General features: G+C 42.0%; 1 protein-coding gene and 1 long non-coding RNA gene across 27 annotated transcripts in view; both read left to right on the top strand.

Moving 5' to 3' along the window:
* Nucleotides 1-18,917, top strand: part of ANK3 (ankyrin 3) — a 667,998-nt gene that overhangs the window by 539,464 nt on the left and 109,617 nt on the right. For 18 of the 26 annotated variants that reach the window (XM_044239577.1, XM_044239576.1, XM_044239560.1 and 15 more), the window contains 5 exons: nt 34-132; nt 224-322; nt 1,083-1,178; nt 5,703-5,775; nt 5,941-6,003. In XM_044239577.1, the coding sequence (XP_044095512.1) occupies nt 34-132; nt 224-322; nt 1,083-1,178; nt 5,703-5,775; nt 5,941-6,003 (430 nt within the window). The remainder of the gene's footprint in view (nt 1-33; nt 133-223; nt 323-1,082; nt 1,179-5,702; nt 5,776-5,940; nt 6,004-18,917) is intronic. The other 8 variants (XM_044239575.1, XM_044239573.1, XM_044239574.1 and 5 more) reach the window with 1 other exon arrangement.
* LOC122900701 lies at nt 9,881-16,456 on the top strand. Its single transcript, XR_006383304.1, has 2 exons — nt 9,881-9,922; nt 16,210-16,456. It is a non-coding gene; the product is annotated as an uncharacterized LOC122900701 (long non-coding RNA).

Below are 18,917 nucleotides of genomic sequence, written 5' to 3'. Positions count from 1 at the left end.
ATGAGGTTTCTTTTCTGAAAAATGTAATTACAGATGGGATATACACCTTTACATGTGGGCTGCCACTATGGAAACATCAAGATTGTTAATTTCCTGCTCCAGCATTCTGCAAAAGTTAATGCCAAAACAAAGGTAAACTCTTTTTTTCTTCGTATCCACCACCAAAGTCATTGATTTTGTGTCCAAGGAAGTAAGAGTCATTTCTTCCATCTTCCTTCTGCAGAATGGGTATACGCCGTTACATCAAGCTGCTCAGCAGGGACACACGCATATAATAAATGTCTTGCTTCAGAACAATGCTTCCCCCAACGAACTCACTGTGGTAAGAGTGAAGGGAAGGGAAGAGGGAGGCTAAGGGAAGAGGGAAGAGATGGACCTGGATGCTAGAATCTTCTTATATTTTTCTTCATGCACCAATGTCGCTGTTCTACTTTCATTAATAGGTATAAGTGGAATATTCAGTAGAATTCAGGCCAAAGGACAGTAGCTATATTGTGAGCTGTATAGAGAGATGTGATTAGTGTTTCACACTTAAAAACTACAAATCCTGGGGTGCCTGGGTGGCTCAGTCGTTCAGCATCTGTCTTTGGCTCAGGTCATGATCCTGGGGTCCTGGGATCAAGCCCCACATCAGGCTCCCTGCTCGATGGGGAGACTGCCTCTCCCTCTCCCACTCCCCCTGCTTGTGTGCACGCTCTCAATCTCTCAAATAAATAAATAAAATATTTAAAAAAATAAAATGAAATAAAAAACTACAAATCCCCTGCCACCTAGTAGGAAATACATATAGAAAAAAACAAAACAAACAAAAAAAACTTGTTTGTCTCCTTGATGACTTAGAATGTTAAAAAGCCTCTTGGCTTCCATAGGTAGCAGCCAAGTGTCTTCTGTGTGAGGGGGAACAGGTTAGATGGGTTTTGTGCAAGGTACGTCTAATGAAGTAGTGTTTTGTGTAGGACAGTGGGTGGGACCAATGAGACACTCACCCTCTGTTTAGTATGGATGAAACGTGTGGGAACACACAGTCACCAAGACACGGGGAATGACTTCTTAATTCCTTGTCCTCCTTTCCCTCTTGCCAGAATGGGAACACTGCCCTGGCCATTGCCCGGAGGCTTGGCTACATCTCAGTGGTCGACACCCTGAAGGTAGTGACTGAGGAAACCATGACCACAACTGTAAGTAGCAGATGCCGGACCTCGTCACCCCGAGTGCCTGCGCTCACGCTGTTGATTTTCCGGGGCCTTTGGGAGATAAACCCACTTTCCTCCCATTCACAGACTAAGCACCGTGCGTCCAAATGCTGTCCCCTCGTTGCCGACAGCCAGCATAGCCACTCTCATTTTTGATATTGCGATGCTAAACACTAAAAAATACCTTCTTAAAAGTTGCATTAGTAGCTATGGAGTGTTTTGTTCCATAGAAGGCTAAATGTATGCACTTATTTGTTTTGCTATAAAAACATTTTAATGAAATGGAGGCAGAAATATTTTAACATGCACCTGTGGCAATGGGAGGAAGTGGAAGTTAAGATGGTTCTTTGAAATGTTATAACTCACAAATGATAATGGATACACTGTTGTCGTTATTGTAAGTGCGTTTTTTACAGTGTCAAAATAAGACCTCAGAGAGAGGATCAGAATGGGTTTTTGTCACCACTCTCCCTGCTCTTCCCTTCAGCTATTGGAATTTTCGTAGGAAAAACAATAGGATGTTTTGTTAAAATTATAAATAAATCTTTACCAGGAGGCCTCATTGCGTCAGATACATTTTTACAAGCTGCAGCCTCTAGGATAAGTCATTTCTTATTAGCACCATCTGGAGCCTTTGAACTGTTGTGGGGTTTGGTAACCGTGGAATCATGAGCAGATATTGCACCATATCAGAGGCTTACTGGAGTTACTCCTAACTCCGTGACTCAACACACATGCCTGAGATTGGCTCTGGACTCTGGAACACTGGGCATTATCTGCTGTGCCTCCTTTTCTCATCCACCACCTTCTGGCATGAAGGGAGGCATAGTTAGCATCTGCAAACAGTTTGTATACACAGTGCTTCGTATTTTTTTAAAAAACGGATTGAGGGACTCTGTAGCAATCTACTGGTTGAGTTATTTAGCAATGTACAGGCTTTAAAGCTAAAAAACAAACGAACAAACAAACAAAATACCAAAAAAACACCAAAACAAAAACAAAAACAAAAAAAAACAAAAAAAAATAACCTGTTGATTGCAAGAGAGAAATTATGCAATTTGCAGAAAAGAAAGCAGTAGCTTTAATGGGCTAGGGCAATGGTTATCAACCAAGGCATGTTTCTAACTTCAAGGTATAGTTTGTAAAGAGATAAACTACTACACATTGCTTTTATGTATACCGCTTGAGTACTTCATGATTTTAAAATCTGTTATTAAGTTCTTGAGAAAAGAGTTTAAACAAATAATATTTATTGACCTTAATCTTATAGATATTCCATCTAGTTTTTTCTAGAGTGGGGAAAAAAAGAGGAAGAAGAACAAGATATTAAACAGTGGTGAATTGTCACAATGCCATAAAAGATTTGAAATCACTGCAGTAAATATGTAAAACCTATATAATCATTCAAAATATAAATCTTGCTCATGTTTTTTAAAGATTTTATTTATTTGTTTATTTGTCAGAGAGAGAGAGAGAGAATGAGCAGTCGGAAAGACAGGCAGAGGCAGAAGCAGCCTCTCTGCTGAACAGGGAGCCCAATGTGGGACTTGATCCCAGGACCCTGGTCGCATGACCCTGAGCCGAAGGCACACACTTAGCCGACTGAGCCACCAGGCATCCCTATAAATCTTGCCTATTGAATATAAATTATTTTCTCACCCATTGGGAAAGTTTAGAATGTTTCTTGACTATCAAAAATGCTTAAAGAGGGGCGCCTGGCTGGCTCTGGTGGTAGAGTGTTTGACTCTTGACCTCAAGGTTATGGGGTCAAACCCCATATGGGATGTAGGGATTCTTAAAAACAAACAAACAAAATAACAAACAAACAAAAACTTGAGGAGAAAATAAAGTTAAAGGCAGAGGAGTTCAAGTTATAGCCTGAGAAGGGTTTCAAGGCCTGGTTCCAGGTGAAAGACAGAAGGAGTATGGGAGTCAGGCCGTATCCCTCAGTGTCATCAGCTGAGTTTTTCTGTGAGAGAGAAAAGGTAGGACTCATGCTAACGGAAAGATCCAGTTTGCCTAATGAAGTACATCAGGCTTTTACCAAATGAAGTGCTCACAGTGGTGAGAGTCGAGTCCACTGGAATCCCTAAGACTTAGTCCAGCATTGTGGTATTTGAGACCTTATTTCCACCCCAGACACCACCTTGTCAGCTGTGCAGTAGCAGTTACGGGTAACCGGGCATGGATGAAGGCTGACAGAGTTCAGGGTGGAGTCTGTGATCTTGAGCTCCCTGACTACAGTGCGGTCCACACAGCAGGTGGGTCTCTGCGCGGGCCTCTTGCTGGGGTCCCAGCAGCCCGGGAGTTCATAAGCAGACACTGGTTTTTCAAAAACCCTAAAAAGATTCGTCCTCCTTGTGAGTACAGTGTTTGACAAGGCAATTCTGAAAAAGATGCTTGAGTTAGTGACATTGCAATCATGGCAGAGTAGGAAACTGAGGAGCTAGAAGCTGACATTCAAAAGATGAATTCAGCATTTAAATTGCATTGTTTAACATATTCAGTTCCCTCGTTTGCAAAGAACAGAGGACATCTCTCTTTTTCTCAGATACTGGTTTCTAATACTGCTCTGTAATAAAGGGAATCAGGGCTTCTTCAAGAAATAGCTGAGTCTAGATCTGGGGAAGGAAATATACACGATGACTCTGGAACAACTTATGGTGCCAGAAAGTAAGGGAGTGTCTCTCCCCTCAAGTAAGTAAACCAGCATGCGTACACACAGTTACGGGGGCTGTGTCAAAGGGACACAGGAGTCAACCGACCAAAGGGGCCAAAGGCGGAACAATTTAGATAGATAGATAGATAAGAAAAGGAAGGAATGAAGGAAGGAAGAATTGGAGTATAGTGCAAAGTATAAAACAAATTTCCATGAGTCCATAGTGATATAAATAGACAACTGAATAAGTAGCAAAGAAGAGGAAAATCAGGCAAAAAATTTCAAACAAATTATAAAAATACTTCACCCTCAAGGGGGTATAGAATGTAATTCCCCCACTGCTTATGTGTGGGCTGAGTACTGCTTCCCTGCAAAGGAAACAGTATCGAAAGGAACATGGCGGGAAATAGACTAGCTTTACGGCAGAGAAACCTGAGGAATGCTGCCTCCGCCAGGCGTCCACGGCCAACATCAACACTGGTAAATCCTGCTGAAAGTATGGAGCCTTGATCCAACTGTGTGGTGAAAATAACACTTTATGTCTGTGGTCTTCCTCTCCAAAACATGTAACCCAGTCTAATCACGAGAAGAACATGAGAGGAATCCCAACTGAGGGTCATTCTACAAAATACCTGACCAGGTCACTTCTAAACGGTGAAGGTGAGGTGCCTGGGTGGCTCAGTCAGTTAAGCATCTGGCTTCGACTCAGGTCATGATCCCAGGGTCGTGAGTTCAAGTCCCACATCAGGCTCTCTGCTCAGCGGGAGTGGGGAGTCAGCTGCTCTGCCCCTTCCCTCGCTTGTGTGCATTCTCTCTCTTTCAAGTAAATAATTGGAATCTATAAACAAACAAACTGTGAAGGTCATTAGAAGCAAGGCAAGTCTGAGAAACGTCATAACCATAGGAGCCGACATGACAGGGAAAGATAATGTGGTATCCTAGATGGGAACCTAGAACAGAAAAGGGACATTTGGTAAAAAATTAAGGAAATCTGAATAAAATATAGACATTAATTAATAGTAATATGTGAGTATTGGTTCATCAGTGATGACAAATATACCATAGTTTTAACAACTGAGCTTTTTTTTTCCAGTTGCCTTATTTAAATACGTGTGTTCCCTTTTACCATTAGTATTTCATATGCTCAGAATAAAGAGTTGTTTTAAGTCTGAAACATTAAGTCATTAATATTGTTAACAAGTTGTCGGTGTCCTTGGGATGGATACAAGCTGTATAGGTAAAAAGTCATCAAAAAGCAAGTAAAAAAATTCACTAAGCCTCTGTAATACACAGTTCTTTAAAATTGTGTGAAGGTGAAAATGATCTTGCAAATGCATGACTAATATTTTTAGCGTGGCATAGTTGCAAAAATTATATAATTTATGCAATCTCAATATTTTATATTTATCCTAGGCATTAAAATGTACATATAGAAGGGGAAGACAAAATTAATGGCTGGCTTGGCACAAGCAATAAAGACACGATTCTCGCTGTTTATTTCTTCAGCCAAGACTTTTAGTGGAGTGAGGTGGTAGGTTCCACAGACCATGAAAAAGTATTAACAATGGACTAGGAGAGGTGGTATCTCTCTTGTCTTTCCTTTGAAAGGCCTCATTAGGGACCTAAATCTTTTAAGCCAGTTTGCTTTACCACTGGAATTCTTTCATCTTATCTTCTCAGCAGTATATATGGTGGAGACCTTAATGCTAAGGGAAAAGTCTTAATGCCATTTTATATGTGAGAGCTTCATGATATTCTGCACATCAGTCCCATAATAAATACTTATTTAGAAAGAAATGAATAATCTCATTCCTTAAAGTGACTGCCTTTTTTTGTTTGTTTGTTACTAGACTATCATAGAGAAGCACAAAATGAATGTTCCGGAAACCATGAATGAAGTTCTTGATATGTCTGACGATGAAGGTATGAAAACCACATTTGTGTTCATAATAATTAAAAGTGACTGTGTATCTGTTTCCTGAAATGTGTTTATTGCAAAAATGTGTTTAGAAGTGTTCATGTGTTTTGTTGTCGTATAAAGAGTATGCGATTTTCCACACACTTACATTGTTCACTTGCATCATGCAGTTCGTAAAGCCAACGCCCCTGAAATGCTCAGTGATGGTGAATATATCTCAGATGTTGAAGAAGGTATTTGTAACTTTTTACTGTGATGGAACTTTCACTACCAGCTTTATCTTCCATTTCTTATCTTCAAAATATAACACTTCCTTGAGTTACTAATTCTTCACCTAACTTCCAACTATTAATTTATGTACCATTTAAAAGATGTATCTGGTATTAGTGGTTGCTTTAAAGCCCCTCTCCTTGAATCCGTTTTCCGACTTGAAAGTACAAGCATCACTAATGACATGGTTTGCATTCTATTTGTTTCTATTAAGCAGAAAATTGATTTTTATTGTTTACATTTGAAAATCCAGAAGAGGAAATCTGATTAATGTTTACAGCTAAAATATTTTCCAAAATAAAAGAAAGTATCTTATATGTAACCCATTGTAAGGCTGACTCTAAGCTTACTCTAAAAAAAGCAGCTTTTGAACTTGAACCATTAATGAAAACCTGAAGAAAATTGCTTTCAGAATATAAATTTGCAATATTGATTTCATGACAGAGATCAAAATATAAATTCTTAAAACTATACTTCATTTGCTTAAAAGAAACGACTTGTTTTCTGCCCTATTTTAAAAATCAGTACATTGGCCCAACTCACGACGAATCCTTATACTAATGAAATGATATCTTTAAAAGTTTCATTGGAAAATTAACATTTTTATGGTAACTAAATATTATAAAGGTGGCAAATTTTGGAATTTTCCTGGAGTAATGAAATGTATATTTATAGAAGAATTTCCAGTATAGTTATATTTCTTTCTTGCACCATCTGACTCTCCCAAATGACTTCTATCTTCTTGCTCCCTGTATTTGCCACCTCTTGTGTGTTTTTCACACAGAGCAGATTCAGTGTTGTTAGTCTTTCTCTGTGTTTAGGTAATTGTCCCTATTTTAATTACTAGTCTCTCCTTCGAGTTGCACTCATTTAAATGAACACCTAAATAGTGGGAAGTCTACAGAATCCAAAGTCACTTTAACTTTTTTGGCATCCAGTGAGTGCCCATTGGAAGTGCACTCTGGCCAGGAGAATACATGGCTAGAACAGCTAATGCCTTGATGGTCATTTAGGAACCCAGACAGAGCTGTCTCATTGTTCGTAAATGTTGTTTTCGTAAATGTTAAAGGTGTTTACTCATTTTTCTTTTCCTTTTGTCTACATCATCAGCTGTGTATTTACTTCTGTTTTATCCCCAATTGGATATTTGTATCATCTTTAGAACTTTAAGAATAATATGCCTTGCTGTCATACTGTATTTTAATGCCTTCTTATATAAAGTTTGCAGAGTAATTTCTTATGGGCAGAAGACAAAAGGAAAATATAATCACATTGATGTGTATGCACACAAATCATGTCAAACGTAGATTTTCAAATGTGATTTTATGAAATATGACAATCACAGACCTAAGAATTTGCTAGTTTTGGACAGAATATCCAAAGTAGTTGCGTTGATGAGAGGCCAAGTTTGAATGGACTATATAACAGCTTTATGTATATGAATAACTGAATAATTTCCCAAAAAGGAGAAATTTTTAATTGTTTCATTCGAAGATAATTCATCTAGCCATTTAACTAGAAATGACAGTGATTTCTAATGGATTTCTCTCAGCTTGGGAGTTTGAAATGAATAAGTTTTGATTCTCATTTTATTCGTCTTTTTTTTAAACTTTCTGGCCCTTGCCTTATGGGTGTGTCCACAGGCTGTGAGAATCAAATGGCTATTGATTTCATAAAGCCGTAGAATCGAATGTTGGGAGGGGTTCCTAAAAGGTCACTTCAGCCATCTATGCTAGAGTCATCTCTATAAAATCCTCTCAGAGGAGGTCTTTTGTCCAAATGCCTTAATGACAGAAATTCCCTAATTCCCAGCCCACTTACTGTGCTTGAACAGCTCTGACTTTAAAACTTCTTCATTTCGCAATGCGTCCTTCTCCATGATTCAAGCCACTGCTCATTGATTCGGGCTCTGATGCATTTGGCACTATTTAACACAAAACCTGCCTCTTCTATTTCTCATGAGTCTGTTTTTCTCAGGGCGTGTTATCCCCTCCCTCACCGTTGTCTCCTGTGCACATTCAGGGTGTCAGTTTCTACCTCAGGTGGAGGTGATCAGAGCTGAACATAGTATTCCAGGTGTAGTCTGATCAAAGCAGAGGAAGGCAGGGCCGTTGCTTGGTCCATGGACGATATTACAAATCTACTATTGAAGATTAAGATGGTTCTGAGGTTATAATATCCATTTAATTTGACTCCTATTAATATCACTGTCATCTGACGTTCCTCAACTGCTTACGTGAGCGCCAGTAAGCCACGTCTGCCCTATCATGAATAAACTAGCATTTCGATATTACTCCAAATCCTCCCCCCCAATTTTAATTCTAAAGGGACCCCTACAACTTTAATGATAGCTTTTATTTCTGACTCATTTGCCTTAGAGTCTTGCCAGACCTTTGCTACTTTAGTTGGATTTGGAGCTGCTTCTTTCTGTAAGCCCTCACAGACTGGCACAAATGTTTATTTCCACGTAACCACAGGGATGTTATGAATATCTGTCTTTAACGAACCAGTGAGAGATCACCACACTGGTATCCTAGGGTACTGAGGAGCTCAGCAGCTTTTAAAAGCATATAAAAATGAAAAGCAATATATGCTGCCAGTTTTTCTCAAGAAAGAAAAGGGTGGGGGCGCCTGGGTGGCTCAGTGGGTTGAGCTGCTGCCTTCGGCTCAGGTCATGATCTCAGGGTCCTGGGATCGAGTCCCGCATCGGGCTCTCTGCTCGGTGGGGAGCCTGCTTCCCTCTCTCTCTCTCTCTGCCTGCCTCTCTGCCTAGTTGTGATTTCTTTCTGTCAAATGAATAAATAAAATCTTTAAAAAAAAAAAAAAAAGAAAGAAAGAAAGAAAGAAAAGGGTGCCTGGGTGGCTCAGTCGGTTAAGCGTCTGCCTTCGGCTCAGGTCATGATCCCAGGGTTCTGGGATCGAGGCCCACATCGGGGTCCCTGCTCAGTGGGAAGCCTACTTCTCCCTCTCCCACTCTCCCTGCTTGTATTCCCTCTCTCGCTGTGTCTCTCTCTGTCAAATATATAAATAGAACCTTTAAAAAAAAAGAAAAGAAAGAAAAAGAAGAATGAGTTTGTAATATGGAAAAATATAATTTTAATCCATATTATAAAAATTGAGTAAATACTAAGGGAATGGTACTGAGAGTAGTCTTTCTTGTCCTCCTTTATCTTCTTTGCTTTCTCCTTCTCTTTCTCTCATCTCTTAGGAGAAATTAGCGTAGGTAAAAAATGTTTGCATTAATTTCACACACTAAAAAATCAACAAGTCTAGGGGCGCCTGGGTGGCTCAGTGGGTTAAGCCGCTGCCTTCAGCTCAGGTCATGATCTCAGGGTCCTGGGATCGAGTCCCGCATCGGGCTCTCTGCTCGGCGGGGAGCCTGCTTCCCTCTCTCTCTCTCTGTCTGCCTCTCCATCTACTTGTGATTTCTCTCTGTCAAATAAATAAATAAAATCTTTTAAAAAAAAAAAATCAACAAGTCTAGACAATGTTATCAACTAATGACCTAGGGGAACAATGGAGCCAGGTTACAGAGGAGAAGGAAGGCTGAGGGATCAGCGAAGTAGAACTATAGAAGGAAAGGCGATAAAGCAGCCTTATCTAAGCAACATATTACCTGGGTAGGGGGTAAGCAGAGCTCCAAGAGGGCCAGACTCATCCACAGATATCTTAATGCCCCACTTGTCTTCTTTCCCAGAAAGTACGTCACATACATGTCAAATTAATATCTGTACAAAATTAATATTGGTTCTGGTGCCAGTTACATTCTTATGTTTTGCAATTCACTTTGCAATTTAAAAGAAGGAAAAAAGATGAAGAAGGGACGGAGGAAAGAGAGAGAAAGAAGAGAGAGGAAGGAAGAAAAGAAAGAAGAAAATTGAGGTGAAGGTTCCGTCTGTCTTCTATTTTGAGTCCCCCTTCCAGGAGATTTTTAGTGTTTGTTTGGTTCAACGCTGACTTTGAATTATAAATTCCTGTCGAGTATATTTTGTAAATTTTTAAATAATGTAGAACATGTTTTAGCTGGCAGAATTCTAAGAGGTTGCATTATAGTGACAAATTTAAAAAATGGGAAATGGAATTAAGCCATGGGAAGTAAAAACCAAAGGTAGCTCTGTGAAATAAGACTCTACTGAACAGGGTTGGGAGACCATTGGGTGAGACTGAGAAGAATTATTTAATTCTCAGCTACTCACAATTTGATAAGGCTGCAAAGTCTCACTCAGGATCAAATGCAGACAATGCATGTTAAAAGGAAAAAAAAAAAAGTAAGAGGTTAAGTACACACATAGTAGAAATAATTATCAGATAGGTAGAGGTTTGGGGCGCCTGGGTGGCTTAGTGGGTTAAGCCTCTGCCTTCGGCTCAGGTCATGATCTCAGGGTCCTGGGATTGAGCCCCACAGCGGGCTCTCTGCTCAGCGGGGAGCCTGCTTCCCTCCCCTACCCCGCCTACTTGTGATCTTTTTCTCTCTCTGTCAAATAAATAAATGAAATCTTTAAGAAAATCAGATAGGTAGAGGTTTGAGCTATAATAAAGCAATAAAATTTCATCAAACGTTAGCATGATGTGAGACATGAGGAGAGTCGTGCTCAGTCACCTTTGTACCAAATTCAGTGCCCAGTGAACTGACCTTGCATCATGGAGCCCATGCTGTCTACTATGCTGATGAGGTAGCAAAGCCCAAATAAATGTTGAGTAGCTTGCCCAACCCGGTTAGCAGCAGAGCTGAACAGGAAGACAGATCGGACAGTCTGGGTCTTCTCTTTCATTGCTACTCTAACATGATCTGTTTTCTTATATACAGAATCCAAGAATATATTGTTTTTTAAGCTTTAAAAAGGGGAAAGTTTAGGAAAAGGAACAGATCATGCCTGGGAAATTATCACAAGTTAATAATTATCTCTTAATGACCCTGATAAGACTATGGTAGAAATAGTATATTTTCTTCTGACCATCTTGGTAAAAGAAATACGCAGCCCAAGGTGCAAATTCCAGGAAAATAAATATAAACATAATTTAGAATAGATCTTAAGAACCCAAAGTAAGTAGTTTTAGTAAACATATCTGACTCTTCTCAGTTAGAGAATAAGTAGAATTTGAATGGCATAATCTAAAACTCAAAAAAATAGGAGAAGTTACTTTGGGAGACATGAAAATGGGCATCAAGGAAACTACCAGAAAGATGTCCTTTTAGGACCCCGTCTCACAAATGCCTAGGACTATCCTGCTTTCCTAATCCCCTGGGCATGCTAATAAAAAAATCAGGCCAGTAGGTGTTTAGGTTTCTAGGTCTGGAAGGAAGCCTTGAAGACTAGCCTGCCCCAGGTGGTCTGGGGGTGGCTGTAGTTTTGCAGAAATTGTTCTTCACCTGAAAAGTTATCATTTTGCAAATACCTGTTCAGTCATAACATCTAGCCTTTTGCCTGATACGTTTCTGATTACAATTGACCTTCCGAATAGAGATTACCTAATTACATGCTTCTCTCAATGATAAACTGAAAATGAAACGCCAGAAGCAGAGACCCAGAACCTAGCACAGTACCTGGTACACAGGAGATCCTCACTGTTTTTAGCTGATTCCATCACAGTGGAGGGAGACTCAAGGAAAAGCATGTTTTACAGGTTTCTGAGAAGAGGCAGGTTAGAGAGAATTTGCTTGCTATGTCCATATTCCATGTCCATTGGAATATGCCATTCCAATAAACACCTTCCCACTGAGACAGACCTAGACTATGGATTGCATCAATAAACAGCTTTATAATGACTCTCCTAAGGTGTATCTGTATCTCAAAGACTAGTTAGCGAATTTAAAAGAATTTCCAACAAAAGAAAAAGATCAGTGAACTGGGGCAGAGGCCTTTATCCTAAAACACATTCCATCCTATCCTTGCTATCCTGGCTTTGGTTTTGGAATTGTTGAGTGATTTTGATCCAGGCTGTCCACCTACCCAACACATGCCTGATGTTTCCCTTTAGAGTGTCATAGACAACTTGTCATGCCCTGAACCCCGGCTCCAAACAGCGTCTCCCCTAGGCTCCTCATCCTAGGGAGTGGCTCCGTCACGCACGCCAGCCCCGAGGTTACGTGTGATCTTCCTTTTCTTAGCACTCATGTGCAACCTTCCAGAACTCATCTCACATCCCCCTTCTCTTCCTCCCCACGCCCCACTGCCACTGCCCAAGCCAGTCCCACCTGCGGACTCCTTACGGTTCTGCCGTGGACCGCTGCCGGAGCTTCCGCCCTCTGTCCCCTTCTTTCCCTGCAGACTCGGATTTCTACCCGGCATCCCAGCAGTCTTTCACAAATATTGGATCATATCATTCCATTTCCAAGCCTAAAAACCCCCCAAAGCTTAGAGTCCTGTTTTTTTTTTTTTTAAATTCCTTCGTGGTGTTGCCTATAAGCATAGCTCATTCCTTTTCATTTCACTGTGATACTCTGTTGTCTGCCTCTACCAGAAGTAAGTTATCTGTGCCACGTGGACATGGAAATGTGGCTCGTTCCCAGTTTGGGGCTCTTGCAGACAAAGCTGCTACAAACCTTCTATCTGCCCCAAGTACATGTATGCCTGTATTTCTATAGGGTACACACCAAGGACTGCAGTCACTGGGTTGTAGATCATGCAGAGACAACAGAACTCCTCAAAACTCAGTAACACTAAACTAGGATTATAAAATTAGATAGTGAGGCTGTAAAAGAAGGGCAAAGGGAAGAATGTCATTAAGTGATTACTGTGAGGGAGGGAGGAGGAGGCTGTGATGGGGATGGGATGAGGAAAGCGTCTAGGGGGATGTTCTAGTTCTTGATCTGGATGCTGTTTGTTTTGTAACGGTTTGTGAAAATGTACTTTTACCTTTTCTGTACGCCTCTGTGTGGTTGCTATATTTCATGATAAAAGTAGCCACCCCCTCTAAATAATGTATAGTGTAAATACTAAACTAAGATAAAAACCTCCTGAGACTTTACGTCACACTTGGCTTAAAAGTCTGGCCCTTCCATGGTTGGTAGGTTCTGTGTGATGTGGCCCTGGCTACTGATTTTCCACTGTCCTCTCTGTCCACACTCTTTAATTTCATCCTAATATTCATCTTGAGGAACTAGCCATTAATTTCCAAGGGTAGCACTTTTTTTTTTCTGTTACAGGTCAATGGTAAATATTTTCAGTTTTTCACACCATGTAGTTCTCAGGCCCAACTGTTCAACTCTGCCTTTGTGATGGACCAATAGCACGAGACAAGACCTGAACAAATGGGCTCGGCTGTGTGACAATCATTGATTTAAGGGACTCCTGGGTGGCTCAGTCAGTTAAGCATCTGCCTTTGGCTCAGGTCATGATCCCAGGATCCTGGGGTCGAGTCCCACATCAGGCTCCCTGCTCAGCGGGAAACCTGCTTCTCCCTCTGACCCTCACCCTACTTGTACGCTCGCTCACTCTTTCTCTGTGTCAAATAAATAAATTAAACCTTAAAAAAATAATAAAATAAAATAAAACAAATTGGCTTAAAAGTTGGTGGGAGGTGGATTCAGCCCACAGACTGCACTTTGCTAATTTGTGATTAATTTTGTTCATTTTCTTTTAAAGTAGACCGTTAGCTCCATGAGAGGAGACCCATCTTTATCCCTGTCACAATATTTAGGATTTATACAAACAGCCACTCTCCCATGGACGAGTGTATCCACAGGCTTAAATCCACACATTTACTTGTGTCAGTCCCTTGAGAGGATTGCATATAAATGAACTCCCAAAACATCATAAATAAGGTACTTACCCTTTATTGAGCCCTTTCTCTGTGCCAGGCATGAATCTATCTACATTTCCTGCTATATGTCATGTGACCTTCACAGTGAGCTCTGAGTTTAGAGCCATCGAAAATGGTATGCCCATATTATAGATGTGAAAAATCAGTTCCAGCAAGGTTAAAGGACCTTGATCAAGATTACGCAGATCAGTGCAAGGGATTATGCGCAAATCCCTGCCCTTAACCTTTGCTCTGGCATCTCTGGTGCCTGGTAATTTAGATAATTTAGTCTCACAATGGTTAGATTGTTGCAAGTTTTAAAATGAGATCCTATATAAGGGGTTTGGCCCAGAGAGCTCAGTGAAAGTTAGTTACGAGGTACCTTATCTTCCTGAATTTTTTCCAAATAGTCGAGAGAATTATTGTTACTATTATCACTCCAATCTACATTTATTCTCCATCTAAAGTCCTGACTTAAAGTCCTATTAGTTCTAATTTACATTAAGGAATCTGAAGCTCAATGGGTTTAAGATATTTGCTGCCCAGATTCACCTCGTCAAGGCAACTGGAATTTGAATTAGGTTTTTCACTCCAACTTTCTACTTAAAGGAGATGCGGTAAGGAAGAATAGATAAAAGTGACAAGGAAATTCAGAAAAAGGGGAGATTACCAAAGGCCTCAGAAAGGACATATTGCAAGGAATAGATAGAATGTGGAGAAGTCAAGATTTGGGTAGGTGGAAAGAAGTGTTCCAAAAATTGTCAGAGACAGGGTGCTTGGTAGGCTTCGTTGGAAAAACATGCGACTCTTGATCTCACAGTCGTGGTTTGAGCCCCACTCCTGGTGGGGTGTAAAGGTTACTTAAATAAATAAAACTTCAAAAGGAGAGAGACAGACAGAAAAGCAGATGACCCGGCAGAAGACCTCAGCACACAGGAGCTAGAGAAACTGAGCACCGCCGCCCTGAATGGGAACCCCAGGAGAGGGCATAGGGAGGATGAGAAGCGGTTCTAGAAAAGTCTGGGCACATTGACATGCACAGAGGAAGAGGAACATCAAAGGACATGGAGGGGGAGTGGTGAACAATAGAGGAAGAAAACCAGAAAGAAGAGTGGGTTCTGGCAGAAGCCAGGGGAGAAGTCCTGACGGGGTCCAGTCAGCGGAGTGCAGGCGATCTGCGGCTCCCTGGTGATCTTGGGAAGCCGCTGCGTCCATGACACGATGGAGACATAGACATAGAATTGAGCAGCTCTCATGTTGTGTGTGTGTGTGTGTGTGTGTGTGTGTGTTTTCCCCAAGAAGCTGTGACAGAATGAGTAACCAGAGCAATTGAGGGGGATAAATGGACACAGGGATTGTCTTAAGGGATTGCAGGGAATGAAGCATGTTTATTGATGAAGGACAATAAGTGGTTTTTCCATTTGCCCAAAACAAGTCATAATTTTGAATATGCTTTCTCCCCCAAGCCCTCACCCTCCAGTTATTTTCATGCCTGCCCACCTACCTGGAGAGTCTGACCTGCTTCATGGGGAAGTGGGTCCTAGTCTGACCACCCTTAACCCTTCCCCTTCACATTGGGATTCTTGCTGCAGGGAGAAGACAGTGGAGCATCAGCACTGGGGATGAGTGGAGATAGGGGTGTCAGGGGAGTGCGAGGGCCAGGAATGGGAGGGGTCAGAGGAGCAGGGAAGATGTTGCAGAAGGAAGGGGTGGTCTGACCCACTGGGCCAGAACCACAGGGAGGCTAACTGACAGCAGAGCCCACCCATCTTCACCTCGTAAGCACACATCCTCTAGGTAGAGGTAGGTAATATAGCAAACCGACAAGCACAAGTTTGTTGTCTACACAAGGAATGGCAATTTGGGTATAACATTAGGAAGAGTCCAAATGCTTGCCCACAAAAACCCATGGGATCGTGATATTCCTGCACACCCAGGGGCGGGGAACATCTTCTTGCCGAGCACACACCATCTTATACGCCTGTGTTAGGAGGAACCGAGGCTAACGAGGTCTGGATTGGGGGTTGAAACTAGACAAAAATAGCTAACAAAGAATAATGAGAAGAATTAATGGGCATGGCACTACCACCTTGAATTAAGCTATCCCATTTCTCTTTCAGTAAGAACCAACATGTCAGTGCCTGATTTCCCAGGGCTGGCCTGCAGCTGGTAATTCATTTGTTGTCTAGTCTATTTCATGAGTGGCACAGATTTTAGATAAGGAGAACAGTGTGCATAACTTTGTCCTCTTTCTACCTGCGTTCTGTCTGGAGTCTCAGGTGTTCATGTGACCAAGTCAGGGTAATCTGACTTAGATGCCTGAGGGCAATTTCTGGATGAGGGTGAAGGTGTATTGATAAGAATGATAAGAATATGAAAAAGTTATAGCATCTGTCCCAACATTGTCTTTTTCTACCTCTTCACAGGAAGGACACTGAAATCGTTTCCCTTTCTGGGATGAGTTTGTTTATTAACCCAACCAAGATCACAGGGGACATTTTTCATTGCTACATCTGGAAGAGTTCCAAGCCTGAGTCATGCATGCTTATTTAGAAACTATATCTAGCCTGGATTAAGGAGCAGTTTAAAAACTGTGATCCCGTTTTTTTAAAAAAGAAGCACATCTAGCCACAAAGACTAGAATAAATGTTTGAGAGTAAAGAATCAAATGGACTTTGTTTGCTCTTAAAACAAAAAAAATCTAGCCCGAGCAGAAAGAGGCATTTGTTCTGTGGGAGAACAGCAACTTGTTCACGTTGATTACGAGATGGGCAAACTTTGCCAGTCCAGTCCGATTCCTTTTGGCCATGGAGGAGGGCTGGCTCTTAGGAGCACCTAGAGGGAAGGGAAGGGGGGAGAGAGAGCATGGCCTATGGCCTCCCGCATGAGGTGCTTACAACCCTTAATGACACATACTTCCTTAGCCTCCTTAAGACCACCCATCTCACCCGTGGCTCATCGATTTCCTCAACTTTCCCCATTGTTCTCATTGAGAAGGGAAGCAAGAAAACACTACATTCCAGAATATAGTTAGCAAGCTGTTTGAAAGAACCACCGCTGCCCAGAGGTGCTAGAAAACAACAGGTTCTTGTGAAGGCCCAGATCTGTTCCTTCCTGGCTGCGGGAGCTTGCTTCCTCCTTCACCTGGCCCCAGGGCGGGGAAGGGGGGCAGCCTTGCCCTGAGCCTCCACTCTCCCAGAAGGCCACCCTGGGCCTCCAGCCCGACACTAAAGAGCCTCTGCTACATGCATGAACTCTTGAACTAGGTAGTGCAATTCCGTCAGCCACCAGTCACCTCCCCCTTTGATCCGTCCCTCAGACGGCCGCAGGAAACCTTGCTTAATCCAAGCTCTTGCTCCAAACTGCAGTACGTGCAGATCTGGAATCTGAGGAACTTTGTTTGTGCAACTGTAGGGCAGAATCAGACCCTTAGAACAGAAGTCCGAGAGAGTCAGGCTGGTAATATGACTGTGCTCCCCGTCCATCCAATTCCCGCTCCCTCGCTTTTCTGAGAATCAAAGTACCGGGGCATGGAGGGAAAAGACTCATGAACAGACACTGTCATGTGGGTTCTCCAGGCTGCAAATGTTATTGTCTAAACATTAGGGGAGAGAGACAGCTTTTGACGAATGCTTTGAATTGATGGAAAAATGTTTTCAGAGTTATCTGTATTTTTATGTCCCTGATTTGAACCTTCAAAAAATAAAATGTGCTGAGTCTTATTTGTCTCATCTCTAAACGGGTTCATTATACCACATGGAACTGCCAAGAAGATGAAAAGATATAATATACCAAAGCATTTAGAACGGCGACCAGCAGAGAGCAGGTGTTCAATAGGCGGCAGCTGTCAGACAGAGGCAACTCTCCGTGGATTCCGCTTCTTGCGGGATAAGAAGTGGGTGGAAGAACACGAGAGGAAGAGGAAGAGCTTTGAAGGTTTAGGTCTTCAGTGAGTGTGTGTGTGTGTGTGTGTGTGTGTACACTATATATGTATATACATATATCTCTATGGGTCAAAAAAATGAAAGTGTTTTCACCCACTGACGGACATATGTCGCTTGTCACTTGGATGGTAGTTGTTATAGTAGAATCCAACTTCCCTATAAACATGGCCGGACATGGCCCTCACTTCCCACAACTCAGTTGCCCATCATTTTAGGAAAGCTGGCTGCTTGCTCTTCTCATGATAGTCCCATTCTTTCCTTCTCGCGCCACATATTGTGGCTGGCTGGGGACGGCTCACTCCCCTCACTTCCCGCTTCCACTCCTCTCTGCCTGTCTTAACTCATGCACCTCTGTTCAACATCTATTGCACCGCCTCCATCGAAAGGGATGCCCTCTTCCTGGGAGCTCTTGGATACTTCTGTGATTTCTCTTGCATATCCCGCGGCACAAGGGTGGTGGCCAAGACATTGGGCTTTCCCAGACTCTACCACTGACTAGACATGTGAGCTCTGAACAATGACTGACCCTCTCTGAATCTGTCTTTGTCTAGAAAAGGGAAATGAGAGTACTTGCTCCCCGGGGTTGAAGAGTGAACGCGATGTATATAGAAAGCGCTCGGCACAGTGTCTTGCACATGCCAAGCATTAAGCAAATCATAACCAGCAGGAGACATAGTATTTCAGTGTTTGTGTCCTGGTCTTCACTGGAGACAAAATGTGTCCAAGGCAATCGTCGGCTGTACTCGGAGCAGAGCCTAGTCCAGTGCCCTACTGTCTCACTGCTCGAAGTGTGGGTTGCAATCCCCTGGGAGCTCATCCCACGCACAGAATCCCAGGGCCGGCCTCAGACCTGTGGAGTCAGCGTCTCTGGTTTAACCGGGTTCTCAGATGACACAAATGTACGCCTGGAAATTTAGAAATAGTGTGTTCCATTCGCTGAATTCAGTTTCTGAAGCGATTTTAATTACTCTTGTAATTCCCACCAGGAAAATAGATACTTAATTCTCTCAAATCAATACTGCCATTAGATAACTGTCACTTACTTGTAAGGATCCCTTAAGCCAGTGCTTATCACAGTGTGGTTCTTGGACCCGAAGCAGCAGATTCCCTTGGGAACCTGTAAAAATACAAATTTTTAGGGGATTTTAATGCATAGTCCAGGTTCAGAACCAGCACTTTAGAACAATGGG

The sequence above is a fragment of the Neovison vison genome, chromosome 2 (genome assembly GCF_020171115.1).
Source record: "Neovison vison isolate M4711 chromosome 2, ASM_NN_V1, whole genome shotgun sequence".
NCBI lineage: Eukaryota > Metazoa > Chordata > Mammalia > Carnivora > Mustelidae > Neogale > Neogale vison.
The sequence above is the reverse complement of the archived record's forward strand: the minus strand, read 5'-3'. Positions and strand labels throughout refer to the sequence as shown.